At 37.6% G+C, this 27,391-nt stretch overlaps 4 protein-coding genes and 1 pseudogene across 6 annotated transcripts in view; 3 read left to right on the forward strand and 2 right to left on the reverse strand.

The window, feature by feature from the left end:
- LOC18778503 (vegetative cell wall protein gp1) lies at positions 1,837-2,554 on the reverse strand. Its single transcript, XM_007214640.2, has one exon. The coding sequence runs from the start codon at positions 2,467-2,469 to the stop codon at positions 1,966-1,968; it is 504 nt and encodes a 167-aa protein (XP_007214702.2). The 5' UTR covers positions 2,470-2,554; the 3' UTR covers positions 1,837-1,965.
- LOC18781429 (subtilisin-like protease SBT2.2) lies at positions 3,487-10,288 on the reverse strand. Of its 2 annotated transcripts, none has more exons than XM_020562144.1 (10): positions 9,557-10,288; positions 8,849-9,008; positions 8,211-8,608; positions 7,403-7,498; positions 7,051-7,123; positions 6,600-6,882; positions 5,508-5,839; positions 4,818-5,106; positions 4,423-4,704; positions 3,487-4,083 (listed from the first exon to the last, which is right to left on the reverse strand). In XM_020562144.1, exons 1-10 carry the CDS (start codon positions 9,772-9,774, stop codon positions 3,656-3,658), a joined length of 2,559 nt encoding a protein of 852 aa, XP_020417733.1. In that variant the 5' UTR covers positions 9,775-10,288; the 3' UTR covers positions 3,487-3,655. The 2 variants fall into 2 exon arrangements, with proteins under 2 accessions (XP_020417733.1, XP_007211343.1); XM_007211281.2 differs by having other exon boundaries at positions 4,836-5,106; positions 9,557-10,284.
- On the forward strand, positions 12,092-15,476 carry LOC18778147 (probable ribose-5-phosphate isomerase 4, chloroplastic). The gene is made up of 9 exons (XM_007211639.2): positions 12,092-12,331; positions 13,083-13,210; positions 13,520-13,589; positions 13,881-13,985; positions 14,189-14,284; positions 14,379-14,435; positions 14,706-14,823; positions 14,915-14,981; positions 15,185-15,476. Exons 1-9 carry the CDS (start codon positions 12,152-12,154, stop codon positions 15,261-15,263), a joined length of 900 nt encoding a protein of 299 aa, XP_007211701.1. The 5' UTR covers positions 12,092-12,151; the 3' UTR covers positions 15,264-15,476.
- On the forward strand, positions 22,374-24,616 carry LOC18778487 (beta-amyrin 28-oxidase). Its single transcript, XM_007213736.2, has 3 exons — positions 22,374-23,389; positions 23,494-23,681; positions 24,140-24,616. Exons 1-3 carry the CDS (start codon positions 22,426-22,428, stop codon positions 24,434-24,436), a joined length of 1,449 nt encoding a protein of 482 aa, XP_007213798.2. The 5' UTR covers positions 22,374-22,425; the 3' UTR covers positions 24,437-24,616.
- The window catches only part of LOC18780537, a 2,091-nt pseudogene continuing 819 nt past the window's right edge, over positions 26,120-27,391 (forward strand). Inside the window, exons 1-2 of the transcript XR_002271228.1 lie at positions 26,120-27,126; positions 27,232-27,391. The exon at positions 27,232-27,391 is cut by the window's right edge and continues 20 nt beyond it. The product of XR_002271228.1 is annotated as a beta-amyrin 28-oxidase (transcript). The remainder of the gene's footprint in view (positions 27,127-27,231) is intronic.

The raw sequence follows: 27,391 nt of genomic DNA on the forward strand, positions 1-27,391 counted from the left end.
GAATCAGGATTTGATTTGATACCTACCACAATTAGGGATTTGATTTACCCTAATTAATCAAATCCCTAATTAATCAAATCAATTCCAAAAAGGGGAGGAATAATTCCCTTCCATCTACGGAATTATTCCTCTGAAACCCTAGCCTCCGAGACTACTATAAAAGCATAGCCACACACAATGGTTGAGGTACGCCTAAATTCTTACTAAAGCTCTGCAGAAATTATCTCTCAAAAACCCTAGTCACCTCCTCTCTTTCTCTGTCTTACACAAGGCTCCGGCCACCACACACGGCTCCGGCCACCCGGTTTTCCTTGAATTACCCTACCTAACTTAGGCATCGGAGGGCCTTTGGCCAACACCTCCCGGGTGTGGTCCTTTTACTCCGATCTGTTTTGCAGGGAGAAAGAGAGGCGGAGAAGACGAAGGAATCTTGGGCGAATATTCTCTCATAAGATTATTTGCACAAACAATCATGATCAATATGGCAATGTCTACGCTACTCCTGCTTTGCAACTGATATGCTTGATGTTTTTTTTCTTCTAATTTGCTTTATTATTAAAAGGCTAATAGTCTAGTAAGGTTATAAACTTCAAAGCGAAGCACATTTTTTGCTTGTTGAAAAGTCCCAAATTTGGAACCAACTAGTCGCGACTTGGTTGAAGAAGATTTCAAGTTTGATTTACATGAATTGTGATGGTGTAGCTTTGTTGTGGTTCATTACCGGCTGTAAAAGTATGTTATAAAACCACAATTGACTCTGCAATCTACCTAGCCCACTCCAGTAAAACTCAATGCAAGAGTGCCAGTTCCTATTATCTCTGGTGTGAAAGTCAAAAACAAAACTCTGTGCATGACTCAAGTATTAGGTTGAAGGTAGAAGTAGCATGAAAGCCATGAACACACCAAACTACAACTCACTCTCTCTGTTCTGCCCTTATATTAAAAGCCCCAGCCTCCAATCACCATCAATATCACTAACCTTTTCTTCCACCATCGGTCACATTTTTTTCTGTTGATCTTAATATGGCCTTCTCTAATCTCACTACTTTCTTGTACTTGCTCTTCCTTGGTCCACTACTTTTCAGCTTTCATTTATGCTTGGCGTCTCGCCTCATGATGGAGCTAAAGAAGCCATCAACGACCATGCAATTGGGATCTGACCCTTCATCACCCTTCAGCAACCTAATGAAGCCAACATTGCCATTTTTCCAAGATCTTCCAAACCCAGTTGAAAACATGAACACATTGCTCCCATTTCCTGGCTTTCCAACCATTCCCAAGATTCCTCCAATACCCAAATTCCCATTTATCCCAACCATGCCTTCAGTTAATCCTTTTCTTCCTCAACCACCAGTTCCTAAGAATTCAGAGTCTATGATTTCAAGAAATGAGGCCAAAGCCTCCCCATGAAGTGCCCTTTTGTTAGCTTAGCTCATGCTGTTGTCTCAAATAGCTAGCAGTCTGTTTTTATTGATGATGTTTAGCTTTCATCATGTTGCTGGTAGCCATTGTAACAATAACAAATACAGTCATGATCTTTTTAGCTGTTTTCATTCAGTCATTGTTCCTCAATCACTCATATGAATTACTACAAGTTGACATAAGAAAAAGTTATCTTTTAACTACTTGGCTACAACTGATCTGAAAGGTATAATTGTGTACTTGGAAGGAATAATGCAAAAGTTGCAAGGCTAATTGGATGGGGGAAATACTTTTCAATATTAATTCATTGCAAATTTAACATAGTCAAATAGCAGCACACTAGCTAGCCCCAACTCAAGTGCAAATATGAAATGGTTGAATTGAAATTCTAGTTTGGACAAAAGTAACGTTGGATTTAACTTTACTAGCAAATTATCGTCATATTAAGTTCCCTTAACAAGGAAATACATAGGAACTTTTAACATACTTATTGCTGAAACTTCCAAAGTACATAATAAAGCGTATATAGTTTAACTTAGAAACTTATGCAGGAGGAGGTGAAAGGAAAGGGATATTGGGAATGTTGATAGGAGGGACTGGAAAGTCAGGAAGTGGTGGGACTGAAGGTATTTTAGGAATTCCAAATGGAGGTGCAAATGGTAACTGTGGAATTGGAACACTAGGAATTTGGGGTGCAAATGGGATTTGTGGAATTGGGAAACCAGGAATTTGGGGTGTAAATGGTATCTGTGGAATTGGAACACCAGGAGTTTGAGGCCCAAATGGTATCTGTGGAATTGGAACGCCAGGAATATTAGGAAAAGGTGACAAAGTCTTCATCTGACCAAACTCCATTTTGGCCTTGCTTAACTGCTCCATCATCTCTCCTTCATTCAGATAATTCCCACTTTCTGTGGCTCTTCCAGTTTGCTCTTGAGCCTGTTTTGATATCCCTGCAGGGTGTTGGCGTGCCTCAACGAAAAGCGCCCCCAGATTGGCTGCCATTATCAACACACTCAACAACATGCAAAACTGAACCAAACCCATTTTGAAAGTCACCTTTGGAGAAGAAATGAAGTTTGGTAAATGACAAACAGATTGATAGATGGGGTTTTGAAGTTCAAAGCTTTAGTATTTATAAGCACCAGAACCATTAGAAATTGAAGGCAAAAGTGGCAGGATTTTATTAAGTGCTAATCGGCATTCGGCAACTGCAGATGGGTTGAAATGAGTGCCATAACTCTGCCTAATCTCGTATGAACACTTACTGACAATTAAATGTGTGACATGACTTTACATCTCTCAATACACAAACGAACCAATTGAAAATGAACGCATTTCTGCTCTGGAAAAAGAAAAAAGAAAGCCATTATGGTGTTTGACTACGTAGATCCTGTGAGAATGTGAAGGTAAAGAATCTCACATTGGAAAGTTAAGAAACCTAGCAAGGGCTTATAAGGAGTTGGGCTACTCCCCCCATTGCCAATTGGTTTTGGGGTGGAACCTCAACTTCCTTCATGGTATCAGAGCAGGTTGCCCACGTGTGAAAGCTCAACGGCCACACGTGCTCCACGTCACCCAAAATGTGTTGCCACTTGTTAGGATTGAAAATTCGCCACATGTGCGGAGGCGTGTGAGAATGTAAAAGTAAAGAGTCCCACATTGGAAAGTTAAAAAACCTAACAAGGGCTTATAAAGAGTTAGGCTACTCCCCCCATTGCCAATTAGTTTTGGAGTGAAACCTCAACTTCCTTCAGATCCTGCGTGCCAAGAAGACAATGGTTTTCTTCATGCATGCTTCATTGCATGTGTAAAAGGCTATGGTATTTGTGCAAAGCCATTAATCTTACCGGAGTTATTAGCTTTTGTTATATTCGAAACATTTCATTTATGTCACGATATGTCCAAGAATCCACATCCCTCTTCCGCATAGGTCCAACAAAAAGAATTGAGAGGAAATTTACCTTCGTTATTAAGTTTAACTGATATGCTGCATATTTTTCACTCATACAAAATCATGAGAGAGAGAGAGAGAGAGAGAGAGAGAGAGAGAGAGAGAGAGAGAGAGAGAGATCTTTAATGCTTCTGTAAAATTACCACTGTATCTACACAAAAGATGCTACAGGACTTAACTACATTTACAATATAATGAATGAAAAAATTGGTTAATCACATCTTGCAAGCAAAAAACGAAAACCAACCTAAGATAAATAAAGCAAACCAGCCTCAAGTTTTAGGTTTTAGTAGTATTATATGTGATTTTGACAATGACTGACAAAGGAATGTTGACAACATGACCTTGATTTCCAAATAGTCCAATCCTTCCATAGCTAGCAGTGGTGCTGTTTGCCGTAGAATTGAAGAATACACTTAAGACCTGTTTCTCCCCACTGGCAATGTAAAAATGAGCTGGAGACACCTTTACTGAAACTCCAAAAGGAGCACTCCAGCCAACACTATAAGTCTCATTTCCACCAACGTTCATCACTGATCTGAGCACCGTTCTAGACTGGTTCAGTTTTGCTATTGTTATTGATGGCAAGTTCAGGTCAGCACCGGCAATGGTAGAATTATAAACCCAACAGCTCTCACCAGTGTAATTCAAAACCACAGGAGCTGATCCATTGATGCCACAAAGAAATGACATATAATTGTCATAACCTGCAAGAAGACAGCATGGTTTTCAGTCAAAATATACTATCAAACACAAAAATAATCACTTAAAATAAGAAACAGCTAGGAGTCTTTATGTTAACAAATAGAAAACAGAAAATATGCATATATACATATATAGAGTCCTCTTCAATTGAGGTTAATAGAAATTACACCTAGCAGTCTTTGTTTTAATCATAATCACACTAACAGAGAAGGCATCACAATTCCATATTTGATAAGATGATTGTTACAATCAGTAAAAGATTTCCACAAAAATAAGCGAAGTTCCAAGCATATGGGTCAGGTTGAGTAACTTTCTTCCTGAGAAGAGACAGAGTAACTTACTGGAATCAAAAATCAATCCCGGATTCAGTGCCGCTGTAGCATTCACAAAACCACTGCCCATGTCAAAGGGTGTTGCTGGAGACTGGTTTTGATCTGGAAACGCATAAGCACGTTGAGCCATTATGGGCCCACCATTCTTGTCATATAGAGAAGCTGTTGTGGAAAGTGCAGATGCAATGGCTGAAGGACTGAAATTGGGGAACTTCTGCCTAACCAGTGCAGCAAGCCCAGCAATATGAGGAGCAGCCATGCTTGTCCCAGACATCATTGCAAAGTTCTCACCTGAAAGATAAATACGACATAGCAGTTATATAATAATGTTTGAAGAGTAAACAAAACTGTCATTTATGAACAAAAATATCAAAAAGTTATACTTGGAACTTAATCACTATTACCAGGTAGTGTATTTCTACCTTGAAATTCAACCGAGTCTGCGCCAACCGAACTCCAAGCAGCCCATATAGAATTTCCAGGAGCTACCAAGTTGGGTTTCATTATTTCTGCATCATCAAGAAAATTGTCTTCCGGATCTGGTCCTCTAGCAGAGTAATACATGATCTTTGGTGCAGAACTACTGTAGTTTGCTTTGAAACCTCCACAAATGGTTGCAAGTGCCCCAAATTTGACAATTTTCTTTGTCATGATATCTCTCTCCAAGGAATAATTGTAGTATTTGAGTAAAACCTGCCAAATATATCATAAAGCTTTATTAACTGCTGAGAGAGAGGGAGGGAGGGATAAGCCCTAATATGTGTCAGGGCATCAACTTCCCCTTAAACGATTAAACACTTTCAAATGATTAAAAGTTTTGAATGGTTGGGTAATGCTCTCTTGCCATACTAAATCCAGACCACACATACAGGCAATAATCAACCTAATCAAAGTTCATACTCACAGTCTAGCAACACTTATGTATCTATATAGGTATACGTTCAGGCAATAATCAACCCAACACTTATGTATCTATATAGGTATATATGTATATATCAAATCCTTATCATATGGGATGATATTTATAATTTTGAAGAAGAAAACAATATACAACAACTTAATGAATGTGCATGCATAAACAGAAATTTGCATACCTTGGAATCCTCTGGGGATGGGATTATGATGCCAGGTATTTTCATTGGAGTTGGGTTAAGCTGAAAACCAATTACAAAAGCATCCATGTAGAAGACGACACCAACTGCACTTAGGTTTTTGGCTGTTTCCAGGGCGTGATTGACTGTGGAGATCCCAAGCACAAACCGGATTGAGTAGCTACAGATCAAGAGGTTCCCCTGGATCAAATCCTGATTGAACTTGCTTGAGTCTTGGCATTCACCCACATACATATCATCTGCCACTGTTGTGCCGTTGTTCAAAGCATGTACGGCAGAAATCAGCGTGTACATTGTATCATTCTCTGTTCCCGCTGTAGCAGAAACAGAAGTAATCAAGATTACTATCTAATCTAATTGGGTGCGTTCATGGTTCACATATAAGTGGCAATGGCATGCACCAAGATATTGGCCATAGAAGATTGTCTACAGGGTAACAGATTTAGTAATGTCATACTTTGAAAGGGAACCAGCATGTGCATAAAAAATCAACTGTATCTAAAAGATCAGGAGTACAGTCATCCCATGCAAGTTGCAATGACATACACCGAGATGCTAACCATAAAAAATGGATATGTAAGGAACAGACCTATCGGTGACATTTCATGTGAGAAAGGAACCAGCATGTTCTTGAAAACTCAAGTCTACCTCAAAATTCATCTAGACATTCAATAGACATAACAACCAACGGAAAAAGGAACTCTCACATTAGAAAATCAGGAAAGAGGAAACAGTCAAGGTTAGGCAATGTGGAATTCCTGTGAACATAGTCTCTTTTGACAATTCTCTAGCAAAAGTTATTGGACTGGAGTCATTGAATCTTTAATAATGATACGAAGACCCACATAACTTTCAGATCCAAATGTATCACCAGAAAAGATTCAATTGTAGATAAGGCAGCTTATAAACTATAATGGCCCTTGTTTCACTAAGAGTGATGATCCAGTTCGTATCACTTCAAAAGTTAATTCTGAGTCCTAAGTGTAAAGAGTAAGGACAGCAATTGTTGTTAAGACGATGCTGTATGAAAAATTTAAAGAGAAGTAGAGCAATCAATTCAGGAGACAAACTTACGTGCAAGTCCAACTCCTGGAATGGTGACATTGTTGCCAAGGATTATAGAGTTGCTGTAGACTCTGTCATGGGAGGCAGAGCCAACAGTGAATATCCATGGACTGAAGGAAGACATGCTCTTTGGTGATGGTCCGGTATTGCCCGCTGCTTGGACAACAAATATACCAGCCTTTACAGCTGATAGTAATGCCATGTCTATGGGATTGAAAAATGTTGCAACGCCGGGAGGACGCCTGTTGGGAGTGATTGATAAGCTTATTATGTCAACCCCATCCTGAGCAGCCTGGGAATGCATAATAAATCACCAAAATTAAATATGCTAAAGTGGCAAAGAATCTATATGGAATAAAAGGTATGGAAAAAACAGATTTTCTCATTGGTTTGAAACCCCAATAGAGACTCAGCTGTTTGGCAGAATATAGTTTGCAGAAATAGAACAAAAGGCATGTACCTGGTCTATGGCAGCAACAACATCAGCAGCAAAGCCTCCAAAGCCTTTGTACAGTGCCTTGTAAACAGCGATGCTGGAATAGATAGAGATGTAGTTAAAACATAAAAACATAAATACTCCCAATTGTTTATGTACTGGAGAAAGGTGGATTCAAAGAGGAAAGGGTTGTCACAGGTTCAAGGACTGAGTGAATTACTGATTAAAAGAATTTCAGACTTAGGTTAATTTTGTTTCTCACAAGTTGAAAGAAACTTATGTTAGGAAATTGCTCCTTTTTTATGCATCGCATTCTACCAGAAACAACAAAAACCACATCAATAGACAAAGTGACACTCAGATCTAGATTAATTACTGTGAACGAGGAGCCATCCCACTTGCATTTCCAAAATGATGCCCAGCAACAACCACTGGAATTCCATGGTTTCCTGCAGCAATGGAAGCAGTGTGCCTGTAAATTAAAATGAGATCCATCAAACGGTGTTAACAACATAAAGGAGACATAACTACATTGTCTCTCATAGCATTTTAAAAGGTACTAGACTGTCTTTCAAGTATCATAAAAGTAAACCAGCTTCTTTCAGATTGTAACTTGAGAGTCATATGAACATTTCAAGTTTTCATCAATTTATTGCGTTATCACTTTTATTAAAATACTTTTCTTTAGCATGTTGAAGTAAATTGCATAATTTAAGTTCATTTGTGAAAGATGATTAACAATTAAGATATATTTCATTAAAATGAAAACATAGAAATTTATAACAGTTCCACAGAGACACATGATGCCTCTAACGTGAATATCAGCGTCAAGCATGCAGGACCTCAAATGAAAGAAACAGAAAAAAATACAAAAGGGAAAAGAAAAAAAAATAAAAAAAAATAAAAAATATATATATATATATATATCAGTATGTCTCAGTGCTCTAATAATATCAGTTTTCTACCTGGCCAGGTAGAAAACAGAGATGGGCAAACTTGAGATGAGCAGGTCCTTAGGCGAATCTCAAGGTCAAAAGTCCCCATATAAGACTGATTTTAATATTTGGTGTTTTTCATGTGTCTTTCTATAAAAGCACTAATGCTGCAAACTTGAAATTGAGATAAAATAACACAGATACAAAAGGCTTAGGGTACTTTCTCTCAGGGAAAGCAAGACAACTCACGTGCCATGGCCATCACCATCAAATGGAGAAGCAAAGTCCTGTGATGAATTGAAAACACCTCTGGTTATAGCAGATGCTGCAAAATGGCGGGCTCCAATAAGCTTCCTATTGCAGGAACCAGATGGGAAATCCCGGGTAACCTCACAGATGCCAGAAAAATGTGCCGGAACTGGATATGGATGTTCAGATGTATGGTCAGCAAAACTACTGTGAGTTGGATCAATGCCAGTATCAATAAACCCAATGACCATCCCTTCTCCAGCTGATTCATATCCGCCTCCTTGGACCCACGCTCCTTGTGGCAAACCCAAAAACTGAGGAGTATGGGTGGTTGCAGTTCTAACAGAAAAGTCCAAAACCACATTTGCTACTTCTCTCCTCCTGGAAAGCTTATCAACCTCCAAAATTCAGCAATATCACCAAATTAGGAACTTCTGATCAATTACACCTTTTCACATAGGCATAGGAAAATACTACAACACGCAGACATGCCATGTTCCAAATTACTCAGAAATACAAGCAAATGTAAACATTCAAAAGTAATAATTGGAGTATCACAATTCTATACAGCACCATAATTGAGGAATTTGACATAATAATGATTACTATATAATACCAGAATTTCACTGATGTTATACCTGATCTGGGGTAACAAGCACAGCAAATCCGCTAATCAAGTAATGGTAGCTGTACAGCTTCAGATATTTCTCCCCTCTCAACACCCTCCTCAATAGCGAATCATGAACTCGAGCAATATAAGAGCTATACCTCTTATCCGTTCTTGAAATATTTCTATATCTAAAAAGAAAACATTAAAATCAATTAAGTTTAAGGTCGTAATAATGCAATGGGAATAATTAAGGGAGGGGAAGAAAAAGAAAACCAATCAACATCATGAATAAATAACTTTTAGCACGCTGGAGACCTTACTACCCCATACCTGAAGAGTTTACCCAATTGTTGGGTATGATGAAGGCGGAAAAGGGACAATATAATAACCACAAGTTTCCACATGTTCATAAGAGACAAATTGTACAGTGTATGAAAAATGAGCAACAGGGGACCCCATGAGCGAGAGATCCATGCAAGGAGTGTAAAAGGAAAGTACCACTAATATTTACTCTAGAATTCAAGTTATTCTATGGTAAAGGGAAAGTAAGACCCAAACTATCCCACAACGCAAGTATCCAAATTGATTTCTCCACATGAGGAAACGAAACACCAATACTACTGCTTGGATCATAATTGAAAACCAGCTTCAAGGGATCAAATAAAACATAGAAAATTAAAAGCAAAGTAATTTCAGAGAGTAAGAAAATCTTTGAAAATGAAGAGTAAAATAGTACCTGTGTTTGTGAATGTTCAACCTCTCAGAAGCGCCGCTATGTCTGATACCATTACTGTTCCTTCTCAACTCAGCTTCGTAATGAGCAGCAGGAACTTCTCTAAGAGTGACAATATACACAGCCGTGAAGTCATCAGAATCATCATCTTGACAGAACGAGCTCATAAACATCCCCAAAAAAAGTAACACCATTAAGTGCACCCCATAAATTCTGCCCATTTTAGACCTAAAGCACAAGAAGATCAAAATCCCAGGAAAGAACACTCCCCAGATTAACAAAAAGACCTTTGGGCACAAGTCTTTAACAACCCATGTCCTCCATTTTCCAAAGCAAGCTTCTTTCTTGGAACAATTTGCAGAATGTGGAGTGCAGCTGAGTGAAGAACCACAAAACCAGAGACCCTTTTCTGAATGTGATAATTGGTGTGAATGGAAACTGCCCAACACACATGAAGCCTCCCCAGATAAGAAGTGATCTGACCGAGAAAGCAGAGCTCTTTTCGGTGAAAAAAGAAACGCTTTTGTACACTTTTGTTTGTGCGTACACAAGAAACTGGAGTACACTAGAGACGAGAGAGAGAGAGAGAGAGAGTGAGTGAGAGAGTGAGAGAGAGTAGTAATAGCTGGAGCATAGAGAATCTATGGACACTTTATTGGATGCTGTGTATTTGAACGTATATTTTATGCAAAGGGTCTTCCACGGCCACGACATTCGAACGTTTTATTTTGTTTGTATTATATCATCCACTGTTGGACTTAGATGGTTTTCTTAGCACATTATATTTCATGTATAATTTTTCAGCCAAATCCAAAAATCCGTCTGCAGCCCAACTTCAAATCATCCCTTTTCTGTTTTTTTATTTGCACACAATGATAATCATTTCTTAACATTTATACAACAACATGATTTTTGCTATTGTTATTGATTGGCACGTAATACATGTATGTATTTGTGGGAAACTGCAAATACCAGTTTCCAGTTATCTGCTTGTAAAAATATGTATATATCTCCACATACTTTTCGATTTATCTAATTAGAAATGATGGTAGCTTGATGGTGTTTTGACGGGTCAGGTCAACATTAATCTTTTGTCTTGGCCCTTTTTTTGGCCGTTGTCTACTTGCTCCAACGTTCTAATTTTTTAAGACCACCCGTGACACTGCACAAGTAGAGAGAGAAGATAAGAGGAGAGAGAGGGTTAAGTTTTGGACCTTCTGGTCTGATGGGTGGGGGTGTTGTGGGACGGTGGTGGATTGAGTACACTACATATGAGTGCGCATGTGAAAAAGGCCAGATTTTGAGTGCAGGTTCTATTTTTATTGGATTCTAATACCGTTTCTGCAATTGGGTGATCTCATGATTTTCCTAAGCTTTTCTGCTCAATATATTTCTATGTGCCTTCCTCATATGGTAGGCCATACACATGATGCATCCATTTTCCAGTGTACACTTTTAAGAACATGATTTTATTTAATAGTCGTTGGGAGTTCTTGGTATGCTCTACTGTGCCAAAAGAACCTGATTCTTCAATCATTAGGATCATTTAGGATCACTCTTTTGGAGTCCAATTGATGGCCTTCTCCATGTGACAATACCAAAAGGAAAAGGGGAAGAAGAAAAAAAAAAACCTGTCTACCACCGTTGGTCCTTGACTGATTCCATCTATTTGGAAGAAAAAGGTGATGATAATGTTTGAGTGCAAAGACTGGTGCCCATCTCTATTCTTGGTCTGTCTCTTTCATTCTATGTATACACATTCAGCAAAAAGTTGAGCAGAAACACTTGAGATTTGCTTTGATGCAATTCAATTGGGTTTACAGATAGGTGCATTACAACACTTTGATGAATGTGCCTTTAATTTGAATTTTGTTATGAACGTTGAGGTGTTTAAGTGTGCATTTTCTCTTTTGCATGTTATATCAATGTTATAGCCCAAAGGGACGAGAAATCTCTCATTCATTTAGCTGAACCATGAACTTGTAATTAAATAAGACACATAATTAGTTGTATGAATGAAGTCTAAGCTAACCAAGTGGGTGCAGATTTTGGTCTACGTTCAGTTGATTGAAACATAGTTTCAGTTCTCGTAATTTAGGTGAAAGTTATTTTAATAGTAGAGCACTTGTCTCATATTTTGGTTAGAGCTCGACATTGTCTTATTCCTTTCTGAACAAAAATTTAAAAGAAAAGCACTTATCTGCATACTTAAGAACAGTTACCCATGCACTCTTGTGTTCAAATACCTTCCTCTCCTGATATCAATTCAATTGTATCAAAAAAGAAAGAACATAGACATGGGCCTAGGCCTGGCCATAGGCTAAGAGTTTGTCTTGGACTCTTGGTCAGGCCCAAAGGCTTGGTGGATATCAGCTTTGGTTTTGATTCATGAGGACGTCCCCATATTCATTTGCCCAAAGCCCATCAATCCCGTATGGGCTGCGGTCCCACAGATCCAGTGGTGCTGATTGCTGAAGATGATGTGGCGGTTTGAGGTTGAAGGTGACATGTCCCAACTGTTTCAGAGTTTTAGAGCACAAATTGAGAGTTGGTTTATCCGTTATCCGTTATAGTGAGACTGTCAGAGGAAGAGTGACGATGGCACTGGCATCCATAGCCATAGCATCATCAAATCCCCTGTACTCTTCTCTAACTTTACCAACTTCCAGAGGAAGAGGAGGAGGCAGCAGCACAAGGAGAAGAAGGACCCATTGTCTAAAGATTACTGGGTCCAGTCTCGCTGGTGGCTCTGCTCTTTTCCAAGCAGCCCACCATACTGTATGTGTTTATAATTTGATGTGTTTTTTATTATGTTTATTTTCCTTGCATTTTAATCTATTACATTCTGATTGTCTGTTTAGAGATATTATGAGCGTAAGTGTTGATGTGTTCTGCACTTTCTCATCATTTGTACAGTGAAATATGTGATGGACTTCAGCTTAAAAAATCTGTTTTGATTCTTTCTTCTTATTCTTACTTTTTTTTTAGTATTCTAGGGCATAACATAGAGAAGTCAGTTTCTTTTACTTAATTTTCTCAACAACTTGATGGAGGGCAAATTGATGTTAGAAACAAATTTCTTGAAATTAGTAAAAGGAGAAAGAGCTATATAAGATGAAATGGAAGAAATAAAGGTGAATTATTAAGTGAGTGAGTGTGAGCTATTATATTCACTTTCTTTGCTAAAATGGTGAATTATTAAGGGCAATTGTAGCACATGTGTTGATTTTAGGGTATGTCTCTTCTAGGATTTCGTTGCTCTCTATTTCATCATATTTGCATTTGAGTGGAAAAAGGAGGCATCTTTCGTGAGTTTGGGCCAATAAGGTTAAGTATGGTTTGTTAGTTTAGTAAGAAAGAAACATGAAAATCAAAATTGAAGGGAATATGAAAGGCTGACATAGCAGTATAAAGGTACATAAAAAATTTGACAATAATAATAATGGTATATTACTTTCTTGCTTTTATAAGTTGTATGATTGTTATGTGTAGGAACTAATTCAAGGAATATTCATATTTGACTTTCTAGGTGGATACATACATTAAAAGTGGTATGGTTATTGGGTTGGGGTCTGGTCAAGCTTCTGATATGGCCATACAGTATATAGGTCTGCAACTTGGTGCAGGTGCTCTAAAAGATATAGTGGGGATACCAATGTAAGTAACCTGATTAAGAATTCATAGTTCTTTTTTAAAAGAAAAAAAAAATATGCTTCTGATTTCTTGGCTCCTTCCAAAGTTCTTAAGATCCCTAAAGTAAGTACGGAAAGAAGTGATGTCTTCGAATCATGTAACTGAATCTTTCTCCTCAGCTCCATCAACTGGTGAAACTGAGACAAATTGGAAAAACTTGTGTTTGTAGAGTCGGGCTCCATGTCCAATGAAGGGTTGTGAGCCAAAGCATTACACTTTCTTTTCCTTTCCTCTTTGTTTTTTCATAATGGAATTTACTTTGGATTTATGCAGGTCCATAGCATGTGCAAGTGAGGCGGCAAAGGCAGGAATTCCATTGGGTCACTATGAGTATTGTTCTCAAGTGTGCACACATTCTTAACATAAGAAAGTTTCCTTTTCATTTGGGGTTTTCGAGTATTATATGTTTGGAGAAAGCACACCACTAATTGATGTCCATGCATTTGGTTTTGACTGGAATCAAAGAATTCTGATATATATCAGGATATGGGAACTGAAAAAGATATGTCAGTTAGTTGTAAAGATATTCTTAGACACTTTCTTGACAATGCACAATGCATCACTCTCAATGTGATCACGGAAGATTAAAAAATTTAACCTTAGTAGAATATCATTTTAACTTGCGCCTTTGTAGATTGATTTTGCATTTGATGATGCTGATATTATAGAAGAAGGAACACTTATATCTGTCATTGGGCGAACAATAAATCAGGGAGAGGAGTCCATAATCCAAGAGAAGGTCAGTCACGATACTGTTGCCTGTCCTGTTTACATGAACTGTTAGAACTCAAGCAATAGCATGGCAAATTTCTCAACCCATGAAAAAATTGAGTCTGCAATATTGTAATTTTTTTTTTCACGACCATCCAAGTTGCATAATTTGATATGTTAAACCTATATGAAGCACTTACTGGAAAATTTTCTTTTTCTTTTCCCCTGCAGTCTATACTAAACGCAGCCAATAAGCTTGTGTTCATGATCACAGAAAACCAGTACAAAAGTGGTCCGGATGGTTCTATTCCAGTTTTAGTGAATTCTGTAAGAAGTGATATTCATTGCTTGTTTTAATTAAGTGAACCATCAAGTTCCATAGTAAGAGAAAGGTTGTCTGAACACCCAAATTAAATTTCAGCTCAACTGGATGCAAGCTGCTGAAGAGATAGATGACCTTTTTTTAGGTGATGCAGAGGTCTGCTTTCTCGTCATATCATTAAGTAGTTCTTTTGTTTGCATTCCTCATCAATTATATGTTAGTTTATCATAAGAAAGCAAGAACATCTCATTGTTTTCTCTCAGTGAAAAAGTGATTGCATCTTTTTGTTTGTTTAATAAGAAAGAAGCAAACAAAAGTTCACAATTAAAAATTGTTAATAAGAAAGAAGGAGCTAGTACATAATTAACCTGTATTACTGATTCAGTCGTCTTTCCTAATGATATTTTCCTTTTGTCACTTCTGAAGGTATGGAGAAGACCATCAATTGGGATCGCGGGTCCTAATGGGGGTGAGTTCCCACTAGTCACCAAAGAAGGCCATAATGTTCTTGATGTCATATTTACATCTCCAATACTAAGCCTGAGTAGGTCTTACAATCTCCATCATTTCTTGTTTTAATATATGCTTCCACGCTTGAAAATAAGTTTTCATGTCTTCGTGAACTTAAATTGTAGATGAAGTATCGAAGAGCCTTGATGAAGTTGATGGGGTCATAGACCATGGAATCATTTCCAAGTTCCCGTTAAGTTTTTTGTTCCCTTGTAAACTCTTTTATGCTTTTACAGATATGCTACTACATATTGCTCTATATATAAAGTTTATAAACCAGGGAGTATCACTCTTGTACAAGAAGAAGCACAATGCTTGTAATTGGTTAGGTCTTAAAATGTTTACCAGGTAGGATAAACCACTAATTTTGTTGTCTTACTTGTGGTGAACTACAGATGCACAGCAGTAATTGCTTCAGAAAGTGGGCTGTCTGTTGTTGATAATCTGCCAAAGAATGCTGTAAAGGAACCCTAATAGCAAGAGCCTGCATTGCACGCTTACATGATAATTCGGTATTGTTTCTGCACATAAGCCTGCATTGCATACAGAACACATTTTTATATTTTTGCATTGCCATACGATGGTGTAGTACGCATATTACTTGTATCTGTGAAATTAGAGATTTTGTTAAGAAGAATAATTCTCAGTTGTTATTGATAGAGCCAAAAGGCTAAGTATTTATAGAGATATTACAAGCTTAACTAGGAAAACTAGGTTACTTGGAGACTACTCCAAATCAATTACAATCAACTAATAAAAGGAAACTAAATAACAATTTAATAACATTCCTAATTTCCAACACTCCCCCTCAAGTTGGAGGGTGGATATCAAGAACGTCCAACTTGCACAAGAGATTGTGAAAGGTGTTACTCCCAAAGGTTGCTGATAAAGAGGCAGTGGTGTCACTGCTGTAGAGGGGGCAGCTGTGTCGCAGCTGTGTCACTGTTGTAATGAAGGCAAATTTGGAGGCAAATGGAGCAGCGGTGTGCTGCTGTAAAGGGGGTTGTTGCTCCTCTCAAATCCGACGATGTATGAGAGTCGTGAGTTGAAGGAAGCAGCACCCAAATAAAGTTGCATCTATCTCCCCATCAAATTTGACACTGATAAATGGTCAAGATTTGAAAGAAGAGAAATTGAAATAATAGTAAAGAGACTCAAACATGCCAGTCTCATGGCAGAAACAAATGCAAGAGGGGAATGTGGTAGCATACGGCTGTCTCATGAAGAAAAAACTTCAAAAAAGGAGAATAGTAAGGGAGGAAACCCGGCAAATCATGAACAGAGACAAAGACAAAGATAAGGTGCTCAAATTGAGAAGCGAAAAGGCAACTCAAGAGAGTAGCTGAAGAAGACAGAGACCGGCAGAACAGTCAAATGAAAGGCTCGACGAGCGTTGACGAGGCTCGTGGAGGAAAATAACCAGAGACCGGCAGAACAGTCAAATGAAAGGCTCGACGAGCGTTGATGAGGCTCGTTGAGGAAAATAACAGCTCGGTGAGCGGTGACAAGGCTCACGGAGGAAATAAACGGCTTAGTGAGCAGTGACGAGGCTCACGAAGGAATCGCAATGAAGACGGCGTGCCTGCCGCAAGTGTAGACGACTTAAAAAAATGATGGGTAGGCTCGATGAAGGCCGAAGATGCCGTGGTTGTGGCAAGCGTAGTAGACATCAAAACATGGGCTCAATATCTGATTGCAACAGAGAGCATGACTAGAGATGGCTCAATATGATTTGTATAGAGAGCAATACTTGTATGAAAAACATAAGGAAATTGCAGCGCCAAAGAAGGGTGCGACTGTTGGTTTAGTTAGATGTAGGAACTGTGGGATGGTATGGCTTTGGTAGCGGGAATAAAATATTGATCATTGAGGAGAGGGTGAATAAGACGACTATACAAGATTAAAACCCATCATGGGTGAGGGATGAAAAGCGCCAACGACTCTCAATTTGGCAAAAGATTTCAAAGATTAGCAACTAGGGTTGTGAAACATCGGATTGTGAAGAAAATAAGGTTTGTAAAAAAGTTTCAAGAGACGCCCTAGAATCAGTGCTCTGATACCATGAAGGAAGTTGAGGTTCCACCCCAAAACCAATTGGCAATGGGGGGAGTAGCCTAACTCCTTATAAACTCAGGCTAGGTCCCTTAACATTTCAATGTGGGACAAACACTCTCAACACGCCCCCGCACGTGTGGCGAACTTTTAAGCCTAACACGTGGACAACACATATTGGGTGACGTGGGAGCACGTGTGGCCGTTGGGCCCAACACGTGAAGCCTTGCTCTGATACCATGTGAAATTAGAGATTTTGTTAAGAAGAATAATTCTCAGTTGTTATTGATAGAGCCAAAAGGCTAAGTATTTATAGAGATATTACAAGCTTAACTAGGAAAATTAGGTTACTTGGAGACTACTCCAAATCAATTACAATCAACTAATAAAAGGAAACTAAATAACAATTTAATAACATTCCTAATTTCCAACAGTATCCATTCTACTTATGTATATAGCACATGTAAGGCAGTGCTGGTGGCAGTCCATGTAGCATACCACATTATAGAGATATGTTTTATTTGATGAAATGTTTGACACTTGAGTTGGACAAACATGACCAACCTGAATTTTAGGCAACTCGGGGAAGTAGTAGTTGATAAGTTGAGCAGATGGAAACAAAGGAAAGTCCTGCCGACAAATTACAATATAAATGTATCTGATATATACTCATGTAAGTTAATTTTTCGGCTTATATAATGGAATTTGTTTCATTAGGCAATACTGTTTTTTGTGCTTGAGTAGGTTGAGACATTATGTTTGACCCAAGAAACGAGTTAAGAATTCTTCAGAGTCCATTCCATTTGTATGGTTTAAAAGTTTCACTGTTCAGAGAGAGAGACAGAGAGAGAGGATTGACAGTCACCCAACTTATGTTTCTATAGAATGGTTCCCTTCCCAAACACTTTTAATTGGTGGAAGGGGGGACGTGTGTTCAACCGCATGATTCTCTTTCTGGGTCAACATATGTAAGCTTGGACAGGTCACAGTTGTACCAAACTCAAAAGTAAGGCCACAATCATTAAAAGACAACATGTTACATAGACATGGGTGGTTGGTTGTCGCTTAGGCCTTGCTATTTCGTACGTGATTTCCAGGACAAGGAGCTAGACTAGTGTAGTAGCTATCTTTCACCAGTCTAATAGAATAGTTTGTTAAATTAGACACATATTTTTCCTCTCAAACTAAACCATCATTTTCATCAATTATATTGCAGTCGTTGACAACTGTTAATGTTAGCGAAAAACACTCGAAGAATCAAACTATAAGAAAAAGAAACCATTCATATTAATACGAAGTGCAATAATAAATGAATGTTTCGAAACTAAAAACTATTAGTCTGCAAAATAAGATAAGATCATTTTTCACTGTAATAGACTTTAAGAACTTGATAAATAGTTTTGGTCACATCTTCTCAATTAATATTTAATGTTGGATGTGAACGAATGGCACACCAAGGTTGACAAATGAACATTGTAAGTCTCGTCTGGTGCGCCGAATCTCTTTCAAACCAGGCAAATCAGTTGGACCAAATTGATCGCCTCACATGGGCCCAAATTTCAATAGTCTCTCCATCCCAGCTTTGCCGGTCTGGTCCGGTTGTGTGTACTGTAGGGCTGAACCCTTTCAGATTAGCGTTTATTTATTTATAAATAATTGAAATTGTTTTTGAAGTCAAGAAATTGAAATTTGGTGCTAAATTTTATGAAGTCCACCCTATTTAGTGAAAATTCACTCCATCTCATGAAAAGTTTGGCCACTCCACCTCGAAAAAAGCCAATCAGTCATCCATACATAATAGACGTAAAAGAAAAAGTCTAGCAGTTGGTCAATCTAAGTGGTCGGGTCGGGAGTTTAGAGCTGCGAAATGTTGAATACAACTGATTAGATATATGACCAGTCTTGGTTTAGACTTATAAGATTTTCTTTACGTTACAATACTTACTAGATTGAATTATTGGTATGATTGCATATCAAATGAATCTCCCTCGTTCAATAAATAAAACTTTATGAGTTGGAAGTTGTATATTTGCCGCATTATATCAACAGTTAACAACCGTACGTACCGTATACGACTGTAACGAGCGATGCATAATGAAAATCTAGAAAAACAACTGCTATGATATGAGTTTATAACTAATGACCTACACGATGTGAGCAAAAAGTTTTAATGCTGCGCAGTGATCTGATATCGAAGCAAAATTACTTTGGTCCTTGCCTGCCTTCCTGCATGACAAGATAACATGCTTAAGAGATCTTCACACATTAAATAGGTGGTCTTAATTAGGATTTAGCCAATATTAAATTAATTATTGTTCTTAGTTGATTGCTGCCTCCCTGCTGTTGCAAACGAGGACAGAGATTCATTGTGCATGCATGATGCATGTGACATTACACATGGAAATGATTTATCATGATTCGTGAATCTTCTTTCAAGGTTTGAAAGACAACTTAATTTAATAAACATCGGCAGCTCAAGTTTAATTAACATTTACTTTAATCTTTTTTTTTGGTTAATTATTCAAGTCGGGATCTACTATATTAATTAAGTGCATTAGTAGTTTTAATTTTTCTACAAGGATTATTTCTTTAGGCTATGTGTTGATGTCACATGTCAACATTCTTTTATAAAATATATGATATTATGTTGTCAAATTATCAATTTAGATTTTTAGACCATGAATTTAAATAAGAATACACTATGATACAAACTTATGATTCCAACGATACAATATGTGTCACCCATTGCCCTCATGATCCATTTATAATTCAGAATTTAATTTAATTTAAAAAGTTAGTGGGGGAATTAATGTTATTTTACTTAGTAATTTCCTCTTGGTCCTTAATTGTTATATAAAATATTATGAAGAAGTTAGTCTATTATATTCATTGTAATTAATTTTGGAGTGGAATTTCAGCTTCCTTCTATCAGTTCCAATTGGATTAGTTGATGACTTAGTTGATGACTTGAAGTCAGCTCAACAATATCAAATACAATGCTTCTTCTTTCTCTCTTTCTTTCTCAAAGAATCAAACTTTTTGCATTCGGTTCTTAGTCAAATTATTGCCACATCCGATGCCATAGATTTTTATTTTTATTTTTATTTGAGTGGATTGAGACAGCCCTAGTGATAATTATTTGATAACAAAAATAATTGACCTAATCAACAAATTGAATATCCTTAATCTAATGTCACGTTTTTGGTTTTAATTAGATTTTTAATTATTATTTTATAAAATTGTTTTAATCACATCTTTCTAGTTCATATATATATTAATTTTTTTTTTCAACTATAATTAATTTTATCAAGTTGTACTGGTGATAAATGTCAACTTGTCCACAGACAGATAATTGGCCGGTGTGGTACCTGGAAAATGATAGAACACAACACAACCCCCAACTGCTTACTTTGTAACCCCTGAAATGTCATGGCCTTTCAAGTTTCAGTTCACCTTACATTATTTTTCTTTATGAGCTCAATCAATGCATCTATACCTCCATTTTTTTTTTGATACACGTGATATTTGGGAATGAAAGACTCGAACTTGTATACTTGAATTGAATATATTTGAATAAATAATGTTAACCACTTGAACTCGATTTGACACTGTTTTAAGGGTGCCAACGCCTTCCAATTCGATTCATCGTATTTTCTACGAAAGTAAACACTTAAAGTAAACCATAATATGCTAATATTCCAGTGGCTCCTTGACCAAAATTATCTTATATAATTTAATTATATGATAGATATAATTATTTCGCGTATTCGGTCAATTAAAGACCTCTGAAATGGTACGTACTTTTGCATCCTTTAAAAAAAATAAAAAAAATAAAAAAAATAAAAAAAATGTCATCTTTAGTTGCCAGTCCAAGACGTTATTTATATTTTATTTACAGGCTGCATACTTTGACTACTTAAATATTGTCAAGCTCACTGTCACTGACTCTAATCTGGTTCTGCAAAGTTGGAATATTTCGCCGCACACATGTCATCTGAAAACAAAAGTTCAAAATAAATTAAAAGTTCCATCATAAAACAAACAAAAGAAAAAAAAAAGAAAAAAAAAAGAGGTGGTTGTTGAGACCTGGGCATCAAATACATGGCTCAGACACAAGTGGATAGATGTAGAACAAAAATTAAATCGATCTCGTTTTAGTTTTGATTTTAGCATGTTAATTAGTAGGTTGAGTAATCAATAATTAAATAATATTCTTAGGTTGAGTAATCAATAATTAAATAATATTCCTAGTATAGTTGCATTTGGTTATAGTATTCGGAAAAGGACAGCCACTACAAATTCCAAAGACCCTGGTGTTTTAATCTTAATAATTTTATGGTGTTCCGTCGCTTTTCATTGAGAAAAATGAGCTCTTTAAAATAGGTGAATCAAACTTGGCTGCAGCCTGCACAGCACTCAACCTTTGAGGATTTGTGTTTTTGTTTATTATTATTTATAGATCGTTTAACACCCCAAAAAAATTATTAAGTATAGAGTAAATCAACCAGATTAATTAAAACCAAACGTGAATCCAAATCCTTTGAATTGTGAATGGAGCCAAGAATCTTGCAATATGGACCATATCATAGCTAATGTCTTTCCTGTGAGTTTCTCAAAATTGCATAATTTCATGCCGATTTGATGTATAGTGGATGTAATAATCAAGATTAGAAATCAGAAATGAGACATTGCATTCTGTGATTTCAAAGTAACCACTCAAATCTTTTGAGTGGATCTCAAATTCCTCTCCAATAATACTCGAACCTATTTGACAACGTTCAAATTATACTCATACTCAAGCGGTTAAAATTCTACTCCGTTTAATAAGTTAGACTGAACTATATATATTTAATTCAAAGTATGTCTCGGACTAGATATATGCCTTGGATCCAAATCGAAGCCAGTCATCCGTCCTAAGAATCTAGAAGTAATGTACATATTTTAGACCTAAGAATCTAAGAATCTAAAAAAACATCTAAACATCTTTAAAAAGTTTCAATTTGAACTAACTTTAGACTCCCAAATATAATTTAAAGATTTATATTGTACATGAAAAAATGTACCTACCAATAGATTTTTAGGAAACACCTCCTTTAGAAGTAATGTACATATTTATTGAGAATATGAGTTGTCAACTTTATAGTACCAACTAGATTCTAATATTTGTCACAATTGATCATGGTGTGCATAATTAGCCAATTAAAAAAAAGCTAGTAAACTTGGCAGTGGGCACGATGCGTTTGGAGAAAGTCCACAGACTTTTTCGCTGAAATGATGACGACTTGGTTGGTGAGTAGTCCGCGCATAAGTAGCGCATAAGATGAAGACAAGACTTGGCATCTAGGAGCAGGTCAGGCGTTGGTAAATATTATTGAATTCTTTTAATAATTGTAAAACTCAGTATTTAGCTAAACAGAATATCTTGCAGCATTTGTAGTTGAATGTTCAAAGTTGACTTTTTGGCGTGCCAATAATATTGCAGCATATTGGACTTAGGCTCTGGCCCTTTATAAACCCAACATTCCAAGCTTTCTGAACATCACTACTTTGCTAACTCCAACAAACAGTTTGAGAGCACAAAACCATGGAGACCCTTTACCTTGCCTTGTCTTTGGGTGCTGCTTTTTTAGCCTTTATCATCTTTGCATTCAAAGGCAAATCAGATGATGGCAAGAACCTTCCACCAGGGAGCATGGGGTGGCCTATTGTGGGTGAAACTCTGGAGTTTCTGTTTGGGAAGCCAGAAATCTTTGTGTCCAAGAGGATGAAGAGGTACTCCCCTGAAATCTTCAAGACCAAGATTCTTGGAGAGAAAACTGCTGTTATTTGTGGTCCTAATGGACACAAATTTCTGTTTTCCAATGAGCAGAAGTACTTCACAGCTTTTCGACCACATTCCATGCAAAAGATGTTTCGTTCGTACAAGGCTCCTGCAGCAGCTGCTGCTGCTGCTGCTCCTCCAGCAGTAGCACAACCTGATCGTGACGAAGAAGCCAAAGTGTTGAGGTCACCGGGGTTTTTGAAGCCCGAAGCATTGGTAAGGTACTTGGGTGTAATGGACTCTATCACCCAAGTACAGATGAAGGCCTATTGGGAAGGCAAAGATGAGGTAGAGGTGTACCCTCTGACCAAGACCCTCACTCTAGGCCTTGCCTGCAAATTCTTCTTGGGCATAGATGAGCCAGACAGAATTGCAAGGTTTGTGAGCAATTTCGATGATGTGACTGTTGGGATGCATTCACTTATTCTGAATTTCCCAGGAACAACATTCTACAAAGCAACCAAAGCAGCCGATGAACTTCGAAGGGAGTTGAAGATTGTGATTCAGGAGAAGAAGGCTGCAATGGCATCAGGAGCTCCCATGCATGACATATTGTCACATATGATTGTGGCAAGTGACCCAACTGGCAAACACATGCCAGAGGCTGAGGTTGCTGATAAGATCATGGGTTTGCTGACAGCAGGATACAGCACTGTGGCTACTGCCATGACTTTCTTCATGAAATATGTTGGAGAGAGGCCAGACATTTATGCCAAAGTCCTAGCTGGTAATAATCACCTCAAATTTACCTTACTAATTGATTTTCAATAATTGAAATTGGAGCTTTGGTTATTTTTTGGTGCTTAATTTGATTTGTCATGTAAAAACCAGAACACAAGGAGATTGCAGACTCAAAGAAGCCTGGACAATTTTTGGAGTGGGATGACGTCAACAAGATGAAGTACTCATGGAATGTATTGTATGAAGTGATGAGATTCACACCACCACTTCAGGGGACATTCAGAGAAGCCTTGACTGATTTCACCTATGCTGGTTACACCATCCCAAAGGGCTGGAAGGTAAATATGTCACCAATGCTGTTAAATTTTTTAGGGAGATTCACTATTATACCCAATACATAGGCCCAAATTATAAAAATACCCTATATGAAATGAACTTTAGAAACACACCCAAAGCCCATTTACAACATAACAAAGAGGCTTTAACTTCTTATAAATTACAAAACTGCTATCAATTTATTAAAACAAGCCCAAACCCAAAATCTCATAAAAATACCCAAAACACTCAATAGGGCATCAAAGTAATTTAATAATCAATATTAAATTCAATAAGGTCAGCTGTCATTTTTTGGGTTTGTTTATAAACATTCAATAGTGTAGGATTTATTTATAATATTAGTGCTAAGAATGGGTATATCACTAAATATCTCAATTTTTTACTGATAACTTGTTCATATTTTGTCTGCCTTTTTAGCATTTGGATTGAAACTAAAATCTTAAATATTATTCTTATGCAGGTGTATTGGACTGTAAGTACAACAAACATGAACCCAAAGTACTTTCCCAACCCAGAAAAGTTTGACCCCTCAAGATATGATGACTTGAATGCATTCCCAGCTTTCACATTTGTTCCATTTGGAGGAGGACCAAGAATGTGTCCTGGCAAAGAGTATGCAAGGCTTGCAATTCTCACTTTTGTTCACAATGTGGTGATGAGGTTCAAATGGGAAGTATTGTTCCCTAAGGAGAAGATCACTGGCGACATGATGCCGACACCAGAGAAAGGACTTCCGGTTCGCCTTATACGTCACTAGGCATCCATCTGTTATGAAATTTTCTGTGTTTTGAAATACCGTCCTTATATGTTTCCCTTCAGGTAATGATGCAATGATGTGATCATTACCTCATAACTAAATGAGTAACCCTTTTTTTATTTGTATATTTGGAATTGGAAGTTCATTAGAAGAGATAATAATAAATTTACGTTTTATTAATTTGTTGATTTGGCCATCACTTTCTTCTGCAACCTCTCTGCAGAACAGGAAGAAGTATAAATAAACCATATGTTATAACTTTAATCTTGAAATGCGAATGAGTGGTTTGGTTTGCCATGGATGGCGTTCTAAAGTTGGTTTTCAGTTTACTGTAGACTAATTAATAAATTATTGTTCAAGTTGGTTGTAAAAAAAAAAAAAAAGATAGATAAATCACTAGTTCTTGGTTTTTTTTTGAGAACCTTTCCTATTGTGAGGGGCGATAATATTACTAAACTCACACACACTACACGGATGCTATGACTTGAACTCAGGACCTTTCCTAGGAAGAGCAATTGTTCCAAACCACTACACTAGTTCTTAGTTAATCTAAAGACAATTGGCCATTTTTAACATTTCAGCTATGATGCTTTTCATTTAGAGCATGATCAATGGAGTCGTTTTGAATTTTTTAGAGCATGACCCTTCGGCCATTTTGACTCTACTTTTGGTTCTACTTTGGACCACCACATTTTAAAAACAGACGTTCAAAGTACTCAGTCCAGCAATAAACTTCTAAATATTGGGTCATCATGCCACAAATTATAGAAGTTAAACAAGGAAAAACAATTTGGTATTGCTTCTTTAGTAATGGACACCATCAGGAGACAGATTTGAGCTGTAACCATAAACCTTTTCATGCAGCACATAACTGGTAATAACATTTGCAAGTTGCAATATTTCTTGGTACCACATGTTATTTCATTTCTTGATGCAGTTCTGCCCTTTGGGGTTGAATCTGTTAGGGACAGGAACCAGAATCAGGGTAGCTAAAAATAAATTTTAGAATGGCCTCTCCTTCCTTAGTTTTATTTATTTATTTATTCCCCCTAGATTCTAATATTTGGCAGAATTCATCTTGGTGATGAGTTAACATATGTTTGGACTTTGGAGAAGCCCACAGAGTTTTCCTTTGCACTGATGACTTGTGGGTGGGCAGAACCCACTGTAACTGGAACAAGAATACAAGCCATGGTAGGGTATCAATTATTTTTTATATTTTATATTTAATACAAGACCACTGATCTAGACCCCGTTGGCGGGCATAAATTGGTTTAACAAGTCATATTGTTGCCTGTAAAAGGTAAAACTCTTTAAATATTAAAAAGCTCAAGACCCATCAAACCAACTTAAACAGAAAATCTTGCAGTATTTCTAGTGGAAACATGATTGCTATAAGCCAAGCCTTGGTATCTTTAACGGAGCAAATAACGATGTGTTTGTGAAACTCTACTGGTAGATATGTGAATATTTTATTAATGTTACGCATATGGATAGTTGAATAATTTATATGAAAACAAGTCCATCTTTGGAATATTCAAACTTGACAACTTTTGGCTGCGAACTCAAAGTTAGACTTTGACGCAATAGGACCTGGCCCTATATAAACCAACCCTTCCAAGCTCCATAAACATCACTCCCTGCTTAGCCTCTGTTCCTAACTTAGCTTCTCTTCCTAAACATAAGCCAATCTCAGCTAACAATTTGAGGCTTGATCAGCAACAACCATGGAGACCCTTTACCTTGCCTATCTTTAGGTGCTGCTTTTTTAGCTCTAACCATCTTTGCATTCAAAGGGAAATCAGATGATGGCAAAAACCTTCCACCAGGGAGCATGGGGTGGCCTATTGTGGGTGAAACTCTGGAGTTTCTGTTTGGGAAGCCAGAAATCTTTGTGTCCAAGAGGATGAGGAGGTACTCCCCTGAAATCTTCAAGACCAAGATTCTTGGAGAGAAAACTGCTGTTATTTGTGGTCCTAATGGACACAAATTTCTGTTTTCCAATGAGCAGAAGTACTTCACAGCTTTTCGACCACATTCCATGCAAAAGATGTTTCGTTCGTATAAGGCTCCTGCAGCAGCAGCTGCTGCTGCTGCTCCTCCAGCAGTAACACAACCTGCTCGTGACGAAGAAGCCAAAGTGTTGAGGTCACCGGGGTTTTTGAAGCCCGAAGCATTGGTAAGGTACTTGGGTGTAATGGACTCTATCACCCAAGCACAGATGAAGGCCTATTGGGAAGGCAAAGATGAGGTGGAGGTGTACCCTCTGACCAAGACCCTCACTCTAGGCCTTGCCTGCAGATTCTTCTTGGGCATAGATGAGCCAGACAGAATTGCAAGGTTTGTGAGCAATTTCGATGATGTGACTGTTGGGATGCATTCACTTATTCTGAATTTCCCAGGAACAACATTCTACAAAGCAACCAAAGCAGCCGATGAACTTCGAAGGGAGTTGAAGATTGTGATTCAGGAGAAGAAGGCTGCAATGGCATCAGGAGCTCCCATGCATGACATATTGTCACATATGATTGTGGCAAGTGATCCAACTGGCAAACACATGCCTGAGGCTGAGGTTGCTGATAAGATCATGGGTTTGCTGACAGCAGGATACAGCACTGTGGCTACTGCCATGACTTTCTTCATGAAATATGTTGGAGAGAGGCCAGACATTTATGCCAAAGTCCTAGCAGGTAATTAATCTCCTCAACTTCACCTTACTAACTGTTTTTCAATTGTTCATTGATTTGGTTATTTGTTATTTGTGCTAAAAATTTGATTTGTCTTGTAAAAACCAGAACACAAGGAGATAGCAGACTCAAAGAAGCCTGGACAATTTTTGGAGTGGGATGACATCAACAAAATGAAGTACTCATGGAATGTATTGTATGAGGTGATGAGATTCACACCACCACTTCAGGGGACATTCAGAGAGGCTTTGACTGACTTCACCTATGC

The sequence above is a fragment of the Prunus persica genome, chromosome G4, assembly GCF_000346465.2.
Source record: "Prunus persica cultivar Lovell chromosome G4, Prunus_persica_NCBIv2, whole genome shotgun sequence".
Lineage (NCBI taxonomy): Eukaryota > Viridiplantae > Streptophyta > Magnoliopsida > Rosales > Rosaceae > Prunus > Prunus persica.

Coding starts and splice junctions, on each gene's coding strand:
- LOC18778487 (XM_007213736.2), top strand. CDS start 22,426: ATGGAGACCCTTTACCTTGCCTTGTCTTTGGGTGCTGCTTTTTTAGCC. Junction 23,390..23,493: donor TTATGCCAAAGTCCTAGCTG/GTAATAATCACC, acceptor TGTAAAAACCAG/AACACAAGGAGATTGCAGAC. Junction 23,682..24,139: donor CCATCCCAAAGGGCTGGAAG/GTAAATATGTCA, acceptor ATTCTTATGCAG/GTGTATTGGACTGTAAGTAC.
- LOC18778147 (XM_007211639.2), top strand. CDS start 12,152: ATGGCACTGGCATCCATAGCCATAGCATCATCAAATCCCCTGTACTCT. Junction 12,332..13,082: donor TCCAAGCAGCCCACCATACT/GTATGTGTTTAT, acceptor TTGACTTTCTAG/GTGGATACATACATTAAAAG. Junction 14,436..14,705: donor TTTTTTTAGGTGATGCAGAG/GTCTGCTTTCTC, acceptor TCACTTCTGAAG/GTATGGAGAAGACCATCAAT.
- LOC18781429 (XM_020562144.1), bottom strand. CDS start 9,774: ATGGGCAGAATTTATGGGGTGCACTTAATGGTGTTACTTTTTTTGGGG. Junction 6,883..7,050: donor TTGTTGCTGCCATAGACCAG/GTACATGCCTTT, acceptor ATGCATTCCCAG/GCTGCTCAGGATGGGGTTGA. Junction 4,705..4,817: donor AGGTAGAAATACACTACCTG/GTAATAGTGATT, acceptor TTTATCTTTCAG/GTGAGAACTTTGCAATGATG.
- LOC18778503 (XM_007214640.2), bottom strand. CDS start 2,469: ATGGGTTTGGTTCAGTTTTGCATGTTGTTGAGTGTGTTGATAATGGCA.